The sequence below is a fragment of the Puccinia triticina genome, chromosome 2A (genome assembly GCF_026914185.1).
Source record: "Puccinia triticina chromosome 2A, complete sequence".
Lineage (NCBI taxonomy): Eukaryota > Fungi > Basidiomycota > Pucciniomycetes > Pucciniales > Pucciniaceae > Puccinia > Puccinia triticina.
This window is the reverse complement of record NC_070559.1, coordinates 5,574,516-5,593,716: the sequence shown is the minus strand read 5'-3', so window position 1 is coordinate 5,593,716 and position 19,201 is coordinate 5,574,516. Positions and strand designations below refer to the sequence as shown.

Sequence of the window (19,201 nt, the reverse complement as noted above, 5' to 3'; positions counted from 1 at the left end):
AAGTTAGAGAGAAAGGAAGTAGGCCTGTTCTTCTTTGTCAATAGGAGCGGTCCGGGCAGGTTCGTTGGTTGCAGCGAAGTGGACTTGGGGCATTGAAGAGGAGGTCGGCCGCTTGTCTGGATGTTTTTGATAGCACATGTCGGCCAAGTGGCCAGTCTTCTGGCAGTGAGTGCAGACCTTAAAGGCCTTCTTGCAGCTGGGGCATGTGAGTTGTCCTGACGCGAATGTGAGAAGAGAGGCTTGACCAGGTCGGAAGTCTTCTTCGTTACCGATCTTGTTTTGAACTCCGTAGTTCCCAAGTCGTCAAAGGAGCGATTAAGTTTTCTCCCGAGAAACCCATGGTTATGACGTCTTGGAACGACTGGAATTGATTGCGAGGGAGTCTCACCAGTACCATAAGATTTCTCATCCGGTTTCCGAGGTCCATGCCGGCCAAGATAAGTTTTTGATTTGCCTTGCAAATATCCAACACAAACTTGGGAATCAACGTGTATTCGACATTCAAGAAGCTCTCAAGGGCAACGAACTTAGCCACGTCATCGTCGGCAGCGTACTTTAACTTCAGGAGATTCCAGACATATTGACCGTTGAACTTATGATTGGTTGGTGTGGCTGCTCCAACGTACGCCGTGTTTTCACTATCAAGCAATTCGATAATTTCGACATACCCCAGCTGATTCTTTTTTGTCCAGGCAGCCTGCTCAGCAGCGTTCTCGGGCTTGACGGATTCACCGATTATAACGTCCCTCACGTCCAAGCGAAAGAGACGAGCTTCAATTTGCACAAGCCAGACAAGGTAGTTATCGGAGGTTAGCCGGATTCGAGTTCGTTCTTTATCTTCTGACATAATGTGAAGATGAAAAAGAAGCAAAGTTGAGTTGATTTTGAGGGAAGGTTTGAGATGAGTGCGACTTTGAGAAAACCAAGACGACCAAGGTTAGATGAGTGCGAGTTCGAGATCAACCAAGACGACCGAGGTTAGCGAGTGAGGTGGAGAAGGCTTTTAACCGTGAAGAAAATGTGGCCGAAGGCCTGAGACTGAAGAAGGGTGAGCTGAAGAAGATCAGGAGCACAGAATGCTCAGGGACTCAGAACAGCAGATCAGAAGTCTCCAGAGGAGCAAGTCTGACTACTATGGGCTCGGAACTAAGTGGGGGTTGTATTTCATGAGGGGACGAATGAAATACATGGAGAAAAAGGGGCCTAAGAGGGGCCTAGGGGGCTAAAGGACCCTGATGGAAAGAAAAGGAACAAAAAGGAAATAAACCCTCTTCTGGGCATGGGGCATAATTCTAACACAAGAAATCCAAATATTGCCCCCCTTTTTCTTGTGTCCTGCTGTCACTATAGAGACTCAGGCTCATATGGGTGCTGCGGTGTTGTGGCTCACCTCTTTCACAGGGTGAAATATTGGAGTACTGAGGTTTTGCACCCCAGTATGATGGGGTGTTGTGGCGGTGTACACCATAGATTTCACCTGCTTTGGGGTACCCTGTGGCTCACCCCAAATTACATGGGGTATGAGGTGCTTTAACCCATCTTCACAGGGGTGCGCAAAAGTACACCCCAAGTGGTTTGGGGTACATTTCAGCAGTACCCCTTTTTGGTGTACATGAAGTAAATTTTTGGGGTGCATTTAGGCTGACCCTATTTTCAGTCTTATTTTTGTTGTTTATCTTATTTAAGGTTTTTACATTTTATTACAATAGTTTAACAAAACATATTCAATATTAAATTTTATTCATAATCTCTTTGAGCGCCTGCTCTGCACTTATTCTGGCTCTATGGCTTTAATGTAGCGCTCACTCTGTATTATTCAAGTAGGGCGCCTGCGCTCTTGATTAGTGCTCTTACTTAAAGCAGTATGGTCTTCTTTTTAATTATATTGCTTTTAATTTTATATAAAATTTGATGTTTTTGAAACCCTTCTGGACATATTTTGATGTTTTTGAAACCCTTCTGGACATATTAATGTCTCAAGGGTTGACACTTAGGCCCCAATTATAAACAAATATTTGAGTTTTTTATTTTCAAACTATTCAAAAACAATTTTGAAACAAAAATGAAATCAAAATGAAAGAATTTTGATTTCAAAAATCTCTTGGGCAAGCTTCAAACAGCAGGGTGCACATATAAACATAAGTGCATCCCTGACCAAGTAGCCTGCCAGAGTGGGTAGGCAGGGGAAAGATTTCTGCAAAATGGGCCAGGACAGCTGGGATAAAACTCCAGGACCAGACCTTGAACTGGATGCTCCGCCGGCCCAGGAGGTTTCCTCGTGTCAGTACATATGTACATGTTCCTTGCTCACCAAAGACCTCGGCAAGCAGGTCAGACTAGGTACTGGCACCACCTGAATTGTATGTTTGGACTGGTAGGTCCAATGAGTCCTAGGAGAGGCCTGTCCAAGCAGTTCTTGGACATGGCCATCACCAATTGGCCCATCTGCTAGGACAGGCAATTCCAACCTCTTGTTGGACCACCATATCACAGAACTTCTTGGATAGGTTGGCTAGAGGAGTCGTTGAACATGCCGGTCCAAGAATTGGTGGTTAAATGTACTCATTTGCAACCTCTGCCAACCCAGTACAGAAATTTGAATGGGGAGTGGTGGCCTGGAAACCATACAGGCATACTGCCATTTCAAAAGTTTTATTTCTTGAAATTTGGATTTATGAAATCTCAAACACCCCTCCTGGGTGTGTTTGAAGAGTTTTGAGCTATTTTTGAAATGAAAAGAAATCAAAACAAAGTTGGTTTTGATTTCAAAACAATTTCAAAAAAATCTCAAAATAATCTCAAAATGCACTATGAAAAAAACTCAAGAAACTGCTGTCAGTTGAAATGCAGCATACTTGAGTTAATTTCTATTTGATAACAGGCTCATACAAATTCATCCCAGGGTGGTACACCCTGTAATGTTTAAAAGTTCCTCAGCTAAGTCTAGTGCAAAATTCACTAGACTGATTGGACTGAGGCAGAGGTGCACAGACTGAGCCCTGTCAAGGCTCAGTGCAGATCATCCCCTCTGGCCCGGTCAACAAGGGGGTCATAGGTGCCCAGGCCATACCGCTGCGGGACAGGATGAACCAGTTGACCTGGAGGAATCCCTCAAGGTCAACGACTATACACAACAGGCAACCGGGGGGAATCCCTCCCAGTTAACCCAGAGGGCTCCCTCCTGGTCAACAGACCAGTTGACCCAGGGCTCCCTCCCTGTTGACAGGATAATGTAATATTCAACCACGGGTCATTGAGTCTCAGCCCTCACCCCCGGCAAATTGGGGTCATGACAGCCATGCAGGTTGCATGGTCCTGCATGTTACATACAAAAATCCTGTGTGCTTTGTCACACACCATTTACAGGACTGGCTGTAATGTATGTAAGGTGAGGTGGACAGGTCTGTGAAACTTTCTGCACAGTCACTGTGCATGTGACATGTGGATAGTGTGAACTGCATGTCAGGATCCGGACAGCTTGTCATGTACACCTGACAGGACTTCCATGACCCAACAGGCGTACAGGACCACGTAACCTGTATGCTTCTCATGACCCCGATTTGCCCGGGGTGCCTCTTGGTGACCGGAACACATTGGTCATCAAGAGGGTTGTGTACCCTCTTGATGACCAGAACATATGGGTCATTGAGAGGGTCACAAACCTCTTGATGACAAAAACATAACTGTCATTGAGAGGGTCTCAGCTCTCTTGATGACCTGCACACGCCAGTCAGCGAGAGGGTATCAGCCCTCTTGATGACCGGCACACACCGGTCAGCAAGAGGGTCTGAGCCCTCTCAATGACTGGCACACACCAGTCATCAAGTGGGTCTCAGCCCTCTTGATGACCGGAACACACCGGTCATTGAGTGGGTCTCAGCCCTCTTGATCACTGGAACACACCGGTCATTGAGTGGGTCTCAGCCCTCTTGATCACAGGTCATCAACAGGGCTGCGACCCTCTCAATGACCAGTCGCGTTCTGGTCATCAAGAGGGTTGTGTACCCTCTTGATGACTGGTATGTTCTGGTCATCAAGAGGGCTGAGATCCTCTTGATGACCAGTATGTTCTGTTCATTGAGAGGGTTGTGTACCCTCTTGATGACCGGTTGTGTGCCGGTCATCAAGAGGGCTGATACCACTTGATGACTGGTATTTTCCGGTCATCAAAAGGGTTGATACCCACTCAATGACCGGTTGTTCCGGTCATCAAGAGGGCTCAGACCCTCTTGCTGACTGGTATGTTTGTTCAGGTCATCAACCCTCTTGATGACCGGTATCTTCTGGTCATTGAGAGGGTTGTGTACGCTCTTGATGACCGGCACTAGGCTGGCTGAGGCCATCTGGATGACCGGTATGTTTTTTTTTGGTCATTCAGAGGGTTGTGTACCCTCTTGACGATGTGGTGATTTATATAGGCAGGCGTGGTAGAATGTCCACTCGCAGATAGCGTGGGCAGGAATGCGAGTGGCTGAGCACAGAGTGCATTCCTCTGACATAAGCACTCAGGATGATGTCAGAAAGCACGCTAAGAAAGCTTACAGAAAGTTGCACGCGGATGGAATGCATGGATTTTGGATTGGATAGTGGGACCAGAGCAGAAAGAAAGGGCTGGACTGTGGCGGACTACACTCATGGACTGGTAGCAGCGGTGTGTCAGCAGGTGAGCCAAGGCAGCCAAAGCGGGTTCCACCAGCGGGTGGAACTAGGGTGGAGGAGGTGGCAAGAGACTGACTGACGGGGGCTAGACAGAGGGCATGGGAGGTCAATTGTTGGAGAGGAGCGGAGTTTGGGGCAATGACGTGCGGGAAAGCGGGTAGAGCTGACGGACTAGTGCGTGAAAGTGTTGGATCTGCGGGATTGGGTGGGAGCGGCGAATTGTGTCAAGGTTGACAGTTTCTCTTCTCTTTTTCTTTTGGGGGGAGGCATGTATCTTACTACTCATCATTGTACTTACACTTACGGACATACTAGAGTATTAGAAGAGTTTTACACAACCTTATCTTTTGTTCACAAAGATTACTTGAGGAGTGCAGAGCTTTATTCACTTGCAGATTATTACACTATAGATCAGGCTTGTTGAGGAGCACTGAAGACTAGCAGAAAATAGCAGTGTGAAGCCAAGACACCAATAATTACTCTGCCCGGACACATATATTCTTGAAGAAGGCAGCTAGTGTACTTTTCTACCCACCAACCAGCCTTTATTCTCACAACAACCAGTTTGTGCCGGTGTGGAACTCCTAAAAGATCAGGAAAGAGCTGTGAGGGGAAATAGTCAACTACACTAATAATAATGTAGAAGAGGCTACAGGTGCTTGTGAGGCTTCCCTCTTGACTAATGCTGATGGAGAGAGCGTTACACTAAGAAAAAGAAAAGGGTGTGGCTGATGATTCTCTTTGACTTAGATCGCTTTAAAACTAATGAGTTTGAGGTGTATCAATCCTACTGAGTGAGAGAGGAGAAGTGAGAAGGGGAAAAGCAGAATCTCTTTGGGAGTAACTCTGAGATTTGTAATGAGATATATGCTGGGGGATATATTTCGGCAGGGTGAAATGTTATCTAAGGTGAGGTGTATAAAGTGTATAAAGGTACTACAGAGAGTATGGGGGGGAAGGTGCATACAAAGTGTAGTGGGTTAAAGTGCATGATGGGGATACAACATCTAGAGGGGTGTTTATATATGTGAGAAGTACTACAGGGGGGTGATACATGATGAGCACATAGTAACAATAGGGGGGTTCACAATAGGATAAAAATAAAACTTTAGAGCCTATATTAAACCCTTTATGAACAACTTTTTTAAAAATGATGAAGCTTCTCTGATTGTCAAGGGACACTCATTCCTGTACATCTTGCCAATTTTTTAAAAAGTTGTTGATAAAGGCCTTAAAATTGGCTCTAAAGTTTTATTTTTATCCTATTGTGAACCCCCCTAATATCTGAAGATGAGCAGTAATGATGAAGGTGCAATGACCAAGGAGTGTACATGAAAGGTATGTGGAAGATGAAATAATGATGAGCAGAAGTAAGAATGTGTATAATGAAGATGAGCATTTGATAATAACTACAAGAGCTATGAAGGAATGTACTGCTGATTCATATGAAGGGGAAAAATGAGTAATGAAGTTATGTAAGATCTGTAGTCCTATGTAGCTATGATACTAATGAATGATGTATGTAATAATGCTAAGGATATGTATGAAGAAAATACCTGCCAAAACTATACATGCTAATAACTTCTGATCCATTTGGAAATCCTAGGTGAAATGAGTGGGTGACTAGGGGTAAAATGGGGTGTAGAATCTGAATATGAAGTAATAATGAGGTATTTTTTAAGGGTTTATGAGATATAGAAGTGGTGGTATGAACAGGAACAGGGTTACCACACCAGTCATCATGTAATTATGTTGGCCAGGAGGAATTGCTCCCGGTCAACGCGCTTGTACCCAGTCAAAGTGGGTGGCCTCTTTGCTGGGATGGATGTTTCCATGAGGCCAAAGGAATCACTATGGGCTGGTGCAGTCCATTGTCCAGGTTGAGTGTGAGGACACCTAGAGGCACTGAGCTGTGCCTTGTGGCTTAGCACCAGCCCATGCTGAGCTAAGCTGGAAGAACCCAGGTACTGATCAAAGTACTAGCATGGTAACTGCATGTCAACTGACATCAGTTTCTCAAGTTTTTTTCATAGTGATAGTGTTTATAATTGGGGCCTTAGTGGATTTGCATGCCCTGTAAACTTCAATTTTTGCTTGTGGGTGTGAAAGTGTAGCTGCGGCGCCACCGGATAAATTTTTACAAGGTGTGTGTAACATGGCACAAGTTTACATTGGGTGATTTGCACATACCCAATGTGAATTTATTTTTGCACCCAGTCCAGTGTAATTTTACATTGCCAAAAGCATGTGAATCATACATTGTAAAATTAATGCACCCCCTAAAAAACATGTTGGAACATCAAGAGCATCTTTAATGGAGGACAGTAGTCAGTACCATGGTTGCGAAGAAAGCAACACCCACTGTCTCAACGGTAACAAAATGTGGGTGCTTCCCACTGCTAACTAGTCAAATAATTCTCTTCTGCTGTCTTTTATTTTCGCAAATCAGCACACTCTAGGAGAGTACTTTTTGGTGATACATCAGTGCTTAAATTCAATAGCCTCGCTGTATCAATTGGATTCGAAAGTGATGAATTAATTTCTACTCATGGCCATTTATACTGCAAACAAAGCTGAATTGTGTCAACCATCACACTAACTCAAATTGAAAGCACCAACAGATTGCTTTCTCATAACCAATTTGTGGAGGTTCTTTTTTTCTTTTATTTGTCGAAGGCTTGAATTTTCAGCTAAAAAAGATAATCCCAGAGAAGCCTCATGTGTCCATCCAATAAATATTTGTTTCGTTTTTCATTGTTCCTGTAATTCGACGTAATTGGCAGGAAATAATCCTCGTTGGCCAGATAAAGCCACGGTACCAGTCCACCAATCCTCAGAAGAGTATTCAATATCGATGATCTCTTCTGCTTCGTGGAAAGCTACAATAATATGGACAGGGCCCCCCTCAGTTTTTGTGAGGGCAAACTCGATATACCAACCAGACCTATTTGCTTACTGATCTCATTATCCTCTCCAGCCTCGTAATCATACATTGCAATTGCATAAATTCCTTTATCCACCGCTGGAGCTGCTTTAACTGTTTCTTCTTCCTCTACTTGTGGGGCTGTGAACGCTTCTTCCCCATGGGTTATTTCTGCTTCTTCGGTGATCAAGCTCACACAAGAGGCTGACAAAAGCCGACACAAACAACATTCCTTAGTTGGCTAGAAGTGAATTCTCATTGCAGGAATCGTTGCTTACCAGGAAATAAACCCTGCCGAGTGCCATCTGCAGACATTCCAGTCCACCAGCCTTCATCAACTTGTTCAATATTTATAATGGTCTCTCCTTCGACCAGGCCCAGTTCATCGGTGTCGGCCTTCAGCCAGGGAACATTTGATGATTGAATCAGGCTATTTGACGACTGAAAAGACGCAGCTAGCAGTACTGACCTGTTGGTAGTCGTATATCACCACGGCCCGTAAGTCATTACCGGTGGTGGGAGAAACGGCGTGGTCAGATTCAAGAGCCAAGTTGTTCATTTTTTGGTGAAGTGCTTCTTCAGCGCTGGCAAGGTTTTGTACAGGATCTTCCCGACTGGCGGTTACGGCGGTTGGAGAAATATTGATCATTGGGGGCGGTGGTGGTGCTGGCGGTGCTGGAGGAGGGGGTGGCGGCGGAGGTAGAGAAGCACTTATAAAAGGTTCTGATGGAGCTGGCGGTGGAGATGGCGGTCGTGGAGGTGGCGGCGGAGGTGGCTGTGCAACACTAGGCTCAAAGTCTTCGTCATCAGATTCGGTTTTTCGTGCAGCAGGAGTTTCGAAGTCATCTTCTTGGGGGGGCGCATGATAAGATCGAACTGGAGGAACTGCCGCCAGTCCAGCCGAAGGGATCCGGTTACCCGAAGGATTGCTCCTTTCAATGGCAGCTCGACTTTGCGCTTCTTCTTCCGCCGCTACCTTCCTCGCCAAAGCTTGTCGCTCAGCCCAAGTCATCTTCTTACCACCACTCGCAGCGGAAACAGCGGGATTAACTTCTTGGGGCGTCGAAAAAGCCGACAATCTACTTCCAAGTTTTCCTGGCTTCCCAAGTGATACCGGAGTATATGCAGTTCCCTGTCCAGATTTTGATTGAGCGCATCGGCTTGAGTTTCGAATGAAAAACCAAGGCTATGATGATGATATTAGACCTACAACATAACCCGGGCGCCCTTCATTATCATTGTTTTGTGTTCCTTGTGTCTGTGCTGAGGCTTGCGTCGTGGGGGGGCGTGTAGGAAGAACCGGTGGTGGCGGGGTGGAAGTGGCTTTGATTGTTGGCTCAAAGTCGTCATCATTCATGCTGCGCCCGACAGGAGCCCGGGCTGGAACTGGCGCGGCTGAAGGAGCTGTTCGGGCGGCTCTGATTTCAGCTAATTCATTTTTCATAGGTGTATACGAAGTGCCAACTGGCGGAGGAGGGGTGGGCTTTTGTTTGCTAGTCATTGATGCAATGTCAGGACGTCCAATCGGTTTATAATTCGTCCCCTGTGAACACAAATCAATCAATGCACTAATTACCAGGCCGTTACCTAAGACACATACCACGGGCGCTGGCATCTCTCTTTTGACAGGTTTCTCGTTATGCACGCTGTACTTAGCGCCACTAGAATCGGCTACCTTTTTCATGATGTGGGAGGGCTCGACATCGGCGTCGCATCTTGCGTTGATTTGGACGTGGTAACTAGTAATTAGGTGAGGCATCAATTACGATCAGCAAACCATACGAGATGACAAGACATGTGAATCATCCAAGGCGCCAACCCTTTGAGGAATTGAGCTACTGTGCTTGCATGTGAATGAAAAAGACCTTTGCGCGATTCCAGTACACCGTCGCCGCACTGTTTGATTGAAGGTCGGCATGTACAATTTCAGCATTGTTTTTTGCTTACTATGCGAGCACAAAAACCGGCAGTTCTTCTTACCCACGCAATCAGGACGAATTTCGTCAAGCCAGATCCTGCTTCTTTCACCCTCACGAACGCAAACTGAATCCGACCGTCGTTCCAGCTATCTTGGAGTTCGGCCAGCCCCCCCGTCCCTTGCTCCTGAACCTTGAGATCATTTGTTTGACCGATATAGGACAGCAACATGTAATCTATCTCAGGATCGGCAGCGGTGATGCGATGGTACGCTTCACTGATTCCTGGATCAGAAATCCGAACTTGAGCCTACAAAAAGTAAGTAAGCGGGTTCATCTGATGCACATAGTCGCACTGATAGGGGGGCGTCCAATATGTGGTATCACTCACCATGACAGTCGCACTGAAGCCTTACAGGCTCGATAAAAACTGAATGGTGAGGATGGCCCGGCGAAGATATCGATTGAAGCTGAGACACACTGTGTAGTACAGAAAGAGGATGAGTTGAAGTGGTCAAGTGGAGAAGTGGCCGAATGTCGAGAGATGTCGAGCGGTGCGTACATAACGGAGTCGCAGATCACGATGATCGGGTCGCCCCTCAAGCCGGATCACCCTGGTCTTGATCCGTGAGGCTACGGATACTCTTTCTCAAGCCGTTGCGCTCGGCAAGCCCCGCCACGTGAAGGGCACCCCGGAGCTCCGGGTACCGGCTCTAGCGTATGTACTATTCCGAGTTAGGATATCTGGTTGTTAGAGTTTGGATAACCAGAGAGCCAAGAGATATCCACAGACAAGATGGCCGCGAACGGTGACATGCATGATAACAAGCCGAGAGCGGCGAGAGAGAGTGCAGGCCGAGAGCGGCGTTGAGCGTAACAGCAATCGACCGAGAGCGGTCGGAAGAGTGCAAGAGACGGCCGGAATAGGACAGCCGGGGGCGGTTGCCTTAAGCGGAAGCCGAGGCTTGACTGGACAATCCCTCACCTGATCCTTGCTCGGCGATATTGATCCCATGAGTCGCGACTAGCACTACATCCAATACCCACTCGACCGAACAAACACCAATGGCGCAACTCATGACTCCCGAATTGAAGCCGTCAGTCACTCCGCTAGATCTGGTCGAAGTTGAATCGATGAAAGAATTCAACTTGAATCCGGAGAGTGGACCGAATCAGACCTTGCCAGATCCCGTCGCAAAGAATGGCCATCCCAAAAAAATTAAATCCCCAGGGACCAACAAAAACAAAGAGGAAAAACTGCCCCGGCCGCCCAATTCGTGGATCCTGTATCGCTCAGATAAAATTGTCGAGATGAAATCACAGCATCACGGCTTGGCTCAGTGTTTGCTGAGCAAGGAAATCGCGACCAAGTGGCACTCCGAATCACAGGAAGTCAAGAGTGATTATGAGAAGAAGGCCGAGATCATCAAAGCCGAGCATGCCATCAAGTACCCAGGTGAGAATCCTTTTTCTTTCTCCAGAGTCCCCGCTGCTCATCGAAGACTCCAAGTTCAGTGGTCTGGAAGAGTTTGGATTGAAATCCCTTTTTCCGCTTCACTTGCTCGTGTTATTCCGCAGACTACAAATACAGCCCGAAAAGAAGAAAAGCGGCCGCGGCGAGCAAAGATGGCCAAAACGAGCTCGTGGAACCAGGCTCCCCACTAAGAAAATCAAAGCGCAAAGAATCGAGCTCCCCAACCGGCCCGAAAAGCACAGCCAGCAGAGGTAGAAAACGGAAGGCTTCTGGACCAGCCGACGAGCAGGCTGCGAAGGATGAGGACAAGCCGTCGGAAAACGTGGATTGTAAAGCAGATTTGAGTCATCTCGGCGCATTAGACGCCGATTTATTTGGTTCTTTACCACAGCTAATGATAGGTGAACAGGCGGCTCAATCTCAACGCCCTTTTGCGACGCCAAGTGTCGTCGGGCCTTCGCCGGTGGATCTTCGTTTGGATCAGGGGTTCTCCCACTCGGCATATGGTGGTCTTGCCCAACATCACCCGCTTGTCAATCCGCAAGATCTTCACTTTTTGCCCCGGCAGGATTTGATGCCAGCCGCCCAGCTTCAATCAGAATGGCTGGACTTTAGCCAATTGGATCCACAACTGCAATATGACAATCCGTTGACAGCACTTTCGGGCTCAAGCACATCCGATTGGACGACTTCACCTGATCTGGGGGGTCCATCACTCCCGAACAGCGCCCTACCGGTGCTCTCTTCGTCAACCAATCTACATCAGCCGGCCAGTCCGAACCCCATGGATTTCGGGTTTTTCCCGGCCTCAGACCACCTCGATTTCAACAGACTGGACGACGATTGGATCAACATCAATCCTCAAAATCCATTCCATGGGAGCTTTCTCGGACAGCCGCTCGAGAGCTCAACTTTTCCCAGCTTCAATTCCACTCATCAAAACCTTTGTGGGGAGAGCTTCCTGGCCTAAATTTTATCGATCAACCCAATCTTTTTTTCCCTAATTAGCAGCTTTCCTTCTTCACCAACTTGTAAATCTAAAAAAGCAAACCAGCCATTGACCACTGACCGCGATTAGAGCCTAGATTTCATCCTTGTATGTTGTTTTTTTTCTCTTTCAATGTTGTTTGTCTCCTTGCATGTTTAGAGAATTCTTAGAAAGCAGAACATTAATTTTTTAGCTGGATGTATTTTCAGTTCCATTATGTACATACTCGGTATCTTTAGAAGGACATTGTGTACAAATTTGAAAAATGTGATATTGGATGACTTCCCGTCGAGATCTGTGAGCCTCCCAAAAACGGTTTAGAGCCCGAAAAGCTAGATTTCCCTGCGAAAATCTAGAATTTTTGGGTCTAAAGCGGCATCTGGGAGGGTCCCAGATCCCACGGGAAGTCACCCATTATATTCTAAGCTCTTTGCCATGTGCAGTACCCGAATGTGACTGTCAAGCAAACCTATTTGCACTATCTACTTAATCAGTCATCCTAGCTGTACTTGAATTCCTCAAAAGAATTTCATTCATCCTGAGGAGTCTGAGACTCATGCAGGGGCGCATGATCTTTCTGAGAGAGATTTATATATTGCCATTATAGCCAATTCTAATACATGTCCTTCAGTCTTGACTGTCTTGTGGCACAACATCAAGTGTTCATTTCTTTCCTTTTACTTGTATTTAAACCCTTTTTTTTTTTTTTTTTTTTTGAATGAAACAAATCCATTCCTGACAGAATGCAGCCACATCTTTTAGTTTATAACTTTCCAAAGTTGCAAAAGCACATGCAAGCCTGCCTGAGTGTCCTTTTGCAATTTGCAGCCAGTGTTACAGCCAGCCAACTTTGACTCCGCTTGGATATGAACACTTTCTTTTCACTCTCACTGGTGAAAAACAGAGTTCAAGGCCGAAAAGGGGAGAGATGACAACAAAGTCTCAAGAGAACCTCTGGGGCTAAAAACAACAACAAGTCTGAGAGGGCTAGGATGCTAGTTTGCGTGGCGGAAACACAATCAGAATACAAGGGGTTCTATCCTGCAGAGACCCCAGAGAACAGTGTGCAGAAGAACTGATGATTGATTTCTATAAGCAAAGGATATTTATGATATGACAATGGGACATGCTGTGGGACAGAAGGTGAAATACATATTCATTCTGGAGCCGAGGGAAAGGAAAAGAGTTACAGGGAAGGGAAAAGAAAGAGACACTAGAGTGGTGAACTTCCAACACTCCCCTCTTCCCCACCAAGATCCCCAAAACAAACCAAGACAAATTGCTCCAAACATGTCCCTGACATGACTCATCCATCCTCCTCCAGAAATGGAAACTTGCCCAGTAACAATGCACACAACCTTTTTCCCCCGCAAGCCAAAGAGACATGAATCATGTAACTCAGACAGTTCAACAGGTTACAATGGCAACATGCTATTTCTGTGTGTATATTTCTTACTAAAAAAGGCTAACTTCTTAGGAAAAGGTTCATAATGGAAGATGTAATAAGGAGATGACATGTATTATTTACCAATTTACAAAACATATCAAAAAAGCTCATATTCTACACGCCATCCCAGCTGCGGCCAATGCTATACTCAGAGTTTTCATGCACGGAGATTGAATATGATACAGGGTGATGATCCGCATACACGCTTGCACATGCGAAGATCCAGGATGCATGCACGTGTTCCACTCAGATTGAAACATCCGAGCCAGACTTGTAGAAACATATTGAAGGAGAAATGCAATCTGATTTCTCTGGGACGGCGCTGCGGGTGTGGAAATATATGTATGGGCGTATACACGTATATATGGAGCCGGTTTATATGTATTTTTTGATCACGCGGCGGAAATCGACGAAAACAAGCGCAGATGAGAGGAGAAAGAACGAAGGAAACGTAGAGGGAAGGGGAGGAGAGAGAAACGAGAAAGGAGAAATGAGGCGAGTCCTAGATAGGATGGACGTTATTTCCAAGATGATGACGAGTCCGGGGTCTTTACAGGCTTGGTGAGCGGCAACGGGATGAAAACGCTCTCGCGAGGAGTCGAGATGGAATGGCTTCCAACGGCCGACGAAGGGCGACTGGCGTCGCCGGCGAACTTGGATTCGTTGGGCAGGGCGGTGCCGGGGGAGGCGGTTGCTGCGAGCAGGGGCGGACTGGAACCATGGACAGTCAGGCTCCCGCGCCGGGACTGGCTCTGGGAACTCGGGCCTTCGTGAGAAAGCTTCCGGCTGCTGAGAACGAATGAGGACGAGCCCGACTTGCGCATTGTTCCTGGGTACTGCGGGTGGGGCACGTAGGGCAGGCCGGATCCGGAAAACGGGCCCGGGCCGTTTTGCGGGTGTGGGACGAAGGCAAGGGTATTGGGATGGCCGATCACGGGGCACACCCGTTGGGGTTGGGGGACAAGGGTCATGGGGTTTTGTGGGTGTGGGACGAACGCGGCGGCAGCAGGACGTGTGGAAGATTGGCTGAGCAATGGCGCAGAAGGTGCGTAGGACTGTTGTGGGTGTTGCGGGTGTGGGACGAACGCGGCGGCAGCAGGACGTAGAGAAGATTTACTCAGTGATGTTGAGGGAGGTGGCAATGTGCTTTCGATCGAAGGAGTCCCGCGTGTCATGGAAGGAGGGTCGCCGGATGAGCAGGTACTGCCGGTAGCTGGAGCACTCTTCCTCTTGATTTTTTTGCGCGGAGGGACCTTTGCAGGAACTGTGGAGACAGGTAGCTGGCCCTGGTCGTTCTCAAATCTAGCAAGCGCAATCGAGATCTTAGCATTCAGGTTTGCCGAGCCTTCAACAGAGCTAGTTGGCTTGGATGCTGGCTTGGGTGCCTTAGGCATTTCATAGTTTGTTGTGGATGCGGTAAGACGAGGGTCGAGCAGAATAGCATCCGCAGCTTCCGAAGCACTGTCACGAGACAAGAGCGAAAGGTTGCGTTGCCCTTCCTCAGCTGGTTGCTTTTGATCAAGGTGCGATAGAGGGCTTGGGTTCTTGACCGATTTCTTGCGTTTCGCTTTTGTCTTCGGAGTCGAAGTCGAAGGTGAAGAATTGCCAGTATCGTTTGGCAGTCGGGCTGATTGCGGGGCAGACTGCGACATGAGATCAGGGGCTACGTGCCTCTGCGCAGACTTGCCGGTCCCGGAGGATTTATCAAATGCAGCAGCGGTCACTAGAGCGCTTCTTTTCAGAGTGTCTTGAGGGCCCATGGATGTGGGAAGAGGTATACTGCCGGAAGCTGATGATGCCGTCGGATGTGACACGTGTATTGCCGGGTCACGGTGTTTCGATTGTACAACAGTGGCTGAGCCGCTTGCTGTTGCTTTCAAGCCAGGCGCCTCTGACGTCAACAAAGAATTTTCAGCCTTGTTCGGCGGAGCCTTCCCAGGTTTTTGTCCCCGGTTGATGGTTGTCCGCCCTGGAACATCCCCCCGGTTGGCTGTGGCCTTGCTAAGTGATGGGTCAACGCTCATGCCATACGTCTGTGATGTATTGGAGGTGCTGGAAAATGGCTGAGAGATCGACAGAGTACTAAGCGCAACGGTGGGCGATTCGGCAGGGTTTGAAGGGTGGGTTGAGTTGGTTGACTGGGAAAGTGGGTCAGGATGGTTCCGGCGAGTCCTTTTTCGTGGAGGACGAGTAACGCTGCCGGTGTCACTAGCTGCTGTGTTTTTCTCTCTTAGGTCAAATGGAACGTGAGGGGTGGTCGTAGCCGAGGTACTTTGTCTAGGGAGAGTGGATTTTGGGAGTTGACCCAAAGAAGTCTTCTGATGTAAACTTGATGTCGCTGAGTTAAACGATTGGAAGGATGGAGTGGCGGTAAATGTCGACGCAGCTTTTTTACCGTTAGCCGAGGAGGTTCTAATCTGCCGGAGGTCAATGAGTTGCGCAAAAGAGTTATAGCAAGCCATAGGTAGGTTGGGCAAAGCTTTTGGAACATGTTGACTTGTGGTGTTGGGGTTTGGTGTTTTGATGCCCGTGGATGTCTTAGGAGGGACTAGAGGGGATTGGTGATTGTTTGATGTTGCGGCAGCCGATTCTTCTTCAAAAAATGACAACAGGGGTCAAAATGTTTCTTCACTTGGATACAAAGACACACAGTATGCTTACCAGATTGAATTTGTTTATTGAGGCTACCTGCTGACGACACACGCGCTTGGATAGATTGATCCTTCGATCCCTGGGAATTCGAGGGTAGTTTAGTCTTGTCTGCAGTTGGGTTTTTTGAAGCGGTATTGTTGGGCCTCGCAACGCCAGCCGTTGTGGTTGTATGGGGACGCGGAGCGTCAGGCTTTACAGTCTGAACGGTGATCGGCATCTTCGGAATAACACCATTGATTGCTGTGGTACTTTGCACATGCGAGGCATCTTTGTTTGGAGGCCGAATGGTGTTTAAGCTTGTTTCTTGCACATGCGAAGCATCTTTGTTTGCAGGCCGGGTGCTGTTTAAGCTTGTTTCAGTTGCTGCTAGATCAGTAGGGGTTGTAGATGACGGTGAATGAGCTGGGGAACGTTTCTTTCTCTTCCGAAGGGATGGGTTGGGGCCTTCGGATGCGTGAGGTTGCAAATGCAGGTTGACGGGAGGCGATGAACTATTCGAAGGTTTGGTTGAGTCAACATGTTTTGAGCTAGCTGAGGATGTTGTGGGCGGTATTTTCAAGCTAGGCGCGAGGGGTTGACCAGGTGTATTTGGTTTCTGTGCTGCAGTTTCGATATCGGGAGTTTCAGAGGGGGTCGAAGTCGACTTTGATAACCGAGCAGAGCCACGAGTCCGAGTGCGCTGAGGTTGACCAATATCTTTTTTCTTGTGACTCTTGCGCAAGTTTGATGTGAGTGGTGACTGGAGGGATGCGGCGTTTCCGAGGAGAGCCAAGCCTTCTGACGGTTGACTTCTGGGCGCTTCATTGACTTGTTGAGCGGCCTGTAGAAGGCAGGACAAGTCAGAGCGAGCTGCCTGTGGAATCGTGCTTGAAGAGGGACGCGGTGGCGGAGGCAAAGAAGACAGGGGGATGTGGGTATCTGATGATGAGGAGCTGGATCCGACATCTTCCTGCGGAAACAGATGAAACTATCTCAAAGTAAGTAACTGGATGCTATGAATATGAGGAAGACGAAAATGCTGACCCGTGAAAAGTTGGATGCTTGTGCTACCCTTGCATTCTTTGACAAAGCTGAGGCGGAAGTGGAAGCTTGGTTGATGGGAGGGGCCAGAGGCAGGTCTAGGACTTCTGTGTGGGGCCTGAATGAATGAAAGGGATGGTCAAGCTATCAGCAAGTGTCTGTTGCTGTGAGAGGATATGTTACCAGGTGACAAATGTCAGCCTCGGCTTGCCCTTTGCGTATTGTGTGCTTACACTGCTTGGCTTTGACCCAGTTTGGCCCAAAAATCCAAGATGATGATGTTTTCGGGGACTTGATACTTAACACGGTTGATGATAACTTCCTCGACGTGTTTTGCCTTTGTTCTGCTCTGAGGAGTAACTATAACGTCGATGTTGCCGTTATTAGGGGTATTCAGTGTATTGATAGGAATGGTCCTGGATTGTTGGGCGGCCTGAGGACCAGGCTGTGAAGAAAGCCCCGGAATCAGTAGGTGAGGGTGAATGGGATTGAGTATTACAGACACGTTGGGCTCACAAGGGTTTTGTGCATGTGCAGTGGACATACCCACTTGTACGGGAAGGAAGGCAGGGTGACGAGTGGTGGATCCAAACATTCGAGGTGGAAGTGAGCCTCGCAGGCGCCACATCCGATTATGCGCAATCTTTTGGCGGCCGAAGCGGCGAGTCCGCAGGAGAAGCAGAGGATTGTTTTTCCGTCCCGAGTCTTAGTTCGATAAGGGTCTGGCTCTTCGAGGTAGCCTTTGGCGCCACTGGGAACGAGCACAGGATGCTCGGATGAGTGGTATGTGTAGGCAGGGAGAGACAGCGCAGGGGAGTAAGAAGGGAGAGCGGGACTGACTCGGCTCTTTTCTTCATTTCGCTTGGGTGAGGATTACCGAGTATTTCAGCCGCGAGCGAGATGGAGACGGCAGCTGTGAAGGGTCAAAGTCAGGGTAAGGATAGAGAGACTGCTTGATGGTAAGCACACGCAAGCAGTGGTGGATGGGATGCAAGGCTTCGGCTGGGGGAGGAAGAGCGAACCAACCATGTAGAGCAGACCAGAGAGGAAGTGTCCTGGAGATGGGGGGAAGCGAGCCAGGCAGCGCAGCGAGGAGATGGCGAACGAGCAAGTCAAGATCAGAGGGTTGGACAGAGTTGAGCCACCAAATAAGTATCACACCCCCCAGATGAGATGTACACAGGAACACACACACACACACACATACCATACTATAGCAGCAAATATGCAAGGATCCTCTATGTTATATCCCAGCTGAGGGATCCAGGCAGCGGTGTGGCAGCGGAGGTCGTGGCTGGCGGTCTGTGAGCTCGAAGGGTTGCGGGCTTCAGTCAATGGGTGCCTTTGTTGGTTCGTTGTGCTAGGATATGTCCGATGGCAGACTGTGTGGGGCAGGGTGGGTGTACTGGATGTATCGAGTATAGTTTTATTTAATTTGTTTCCAGCACCCTCGAGCGGACTGATCAGTCCGGAAGTATCAACAGTGAGCACAACATGTTTGTACCGGACGCTGTCAGGCAACCACCCTCCAAGGGAGGGAGCGACTCGTTCGGGTTCGGGCAGGGAAGAATGGACAGACTCACACTCACGTGGAAGGCAGGAACAGGCAACTGTGGCAGGACAATCCGAAGTTCCCCTCTTTAGACAGAGCCAGCGACCAAAGACGCACCAGCTCAGCGGTGCTTCGGGTGGCTGGGCTGTGTGTCAGGGCTGGGGGGAGCTAGGCTCATGAGCGGTGAGAGAACATTGGCGCGGCTCGAAACAGCTCGACCCAGGTGCGGCGGAGGGTATTTATGCACCAGACAGGCGAAGCAGCAGCAGCAGCAGCTTAAGAAAAATCTTTGAATCGGTAATGAATATGGCTCCCTCCTCTCCAACAAGAATCTAGTCTCCGTCGTTAGTGTGCTCTGCTCCTGACTCCACCGGTCCTCATCCAAGAAATCAGCTGCCTCCCGAACTGTTTGCATCATTTGGCCCCGTCTTCATCAGGCTGGTCATAGCTCATCACACGCCTGGTGCAGTCGACCCCCCTGAGAAATCCTGTCTCCTCAGATCACTATGGTCTACCTTCACCTCGAACTCGCAGAAAAGTCTACGGCAACATATAGCCCTTATTAATCTT

At 48.2% G+C, this 19,201-nt stretch overlaps 3 protein-coding genes across 3 annotated transcripts; 1 reads left to right on the top strand and 2 right to left on the bottom strand.

Annotated features, from left to right (window-relative positions):
• Positions 1-7,410: 7,410 nt before the first annotated feature.
• On the bottom strand, positions 7,411-9,892 carry PtA15_2A618 (uncharacterized protein; the record flags this gene model as incomplete). The annotated part of the gene is made up of 10 exons (XM_053166656.1): positions 7,411-7,538; positions 7,616-7,786; positions 7,861-7,978; positions 8,052-8,188; positions 8,369-8,714; positions 8,793-9,125; positions 9,183-9,321; positions 9,402-9,478; positions 9,563-9,808; positions 9,890-9,892. 10 exons carry the CDS (start codon positions 9,890-9,892, stop codon positions 7,411-7,413), a joined length of 1,698 nt encoding a protein of 565 aa, XP_053017856.1.
• A 671-nt stretch (positions 9,893-10,563) lies between these two features.
• Positions 10,564-11,942, top strand: PtA15_2A617 (uncharacterized protein; the record flags this gene model as incomplete). The annotated part of the gene is made up of 2 exons (XM_053166655.1): positions 10,564-10,954; positions 11,077-11,942. The coding sequence occupies 2 exons, from the start codon at positions 10,564-10,566 to the stop codon at positions 11,940-11,942; spliced, it is 1,257 nt and encodes a 418-aa protein (XP_053017855.1).
• Positions 11,943-13,925: 1,983 nt separating this feature from the next.
• On the bottom strand, positions 13,926-17,610 carry PtA15_2A616 (uncharacterized protein; the record flags this gene model as incomplete). The annotated part of the gene is made up of 5 exons (XM_053166654.1): positions 13,926-15,997; positions 16,069-17,008; positions 17,083-17,197; positions 17,313-17,524; positions 17,596-17,610. The coding sequence occupies 5 exons, from the start codon at positions 17,608-17,610 to the stop codon at positions 13,926-13,928; spliced, it is 3,354 nt and encodes a 1,117-aa protein (XP_053017854.1).
• Positions 17,611-19,201: the final 1,591 nt, after the last annotated feature.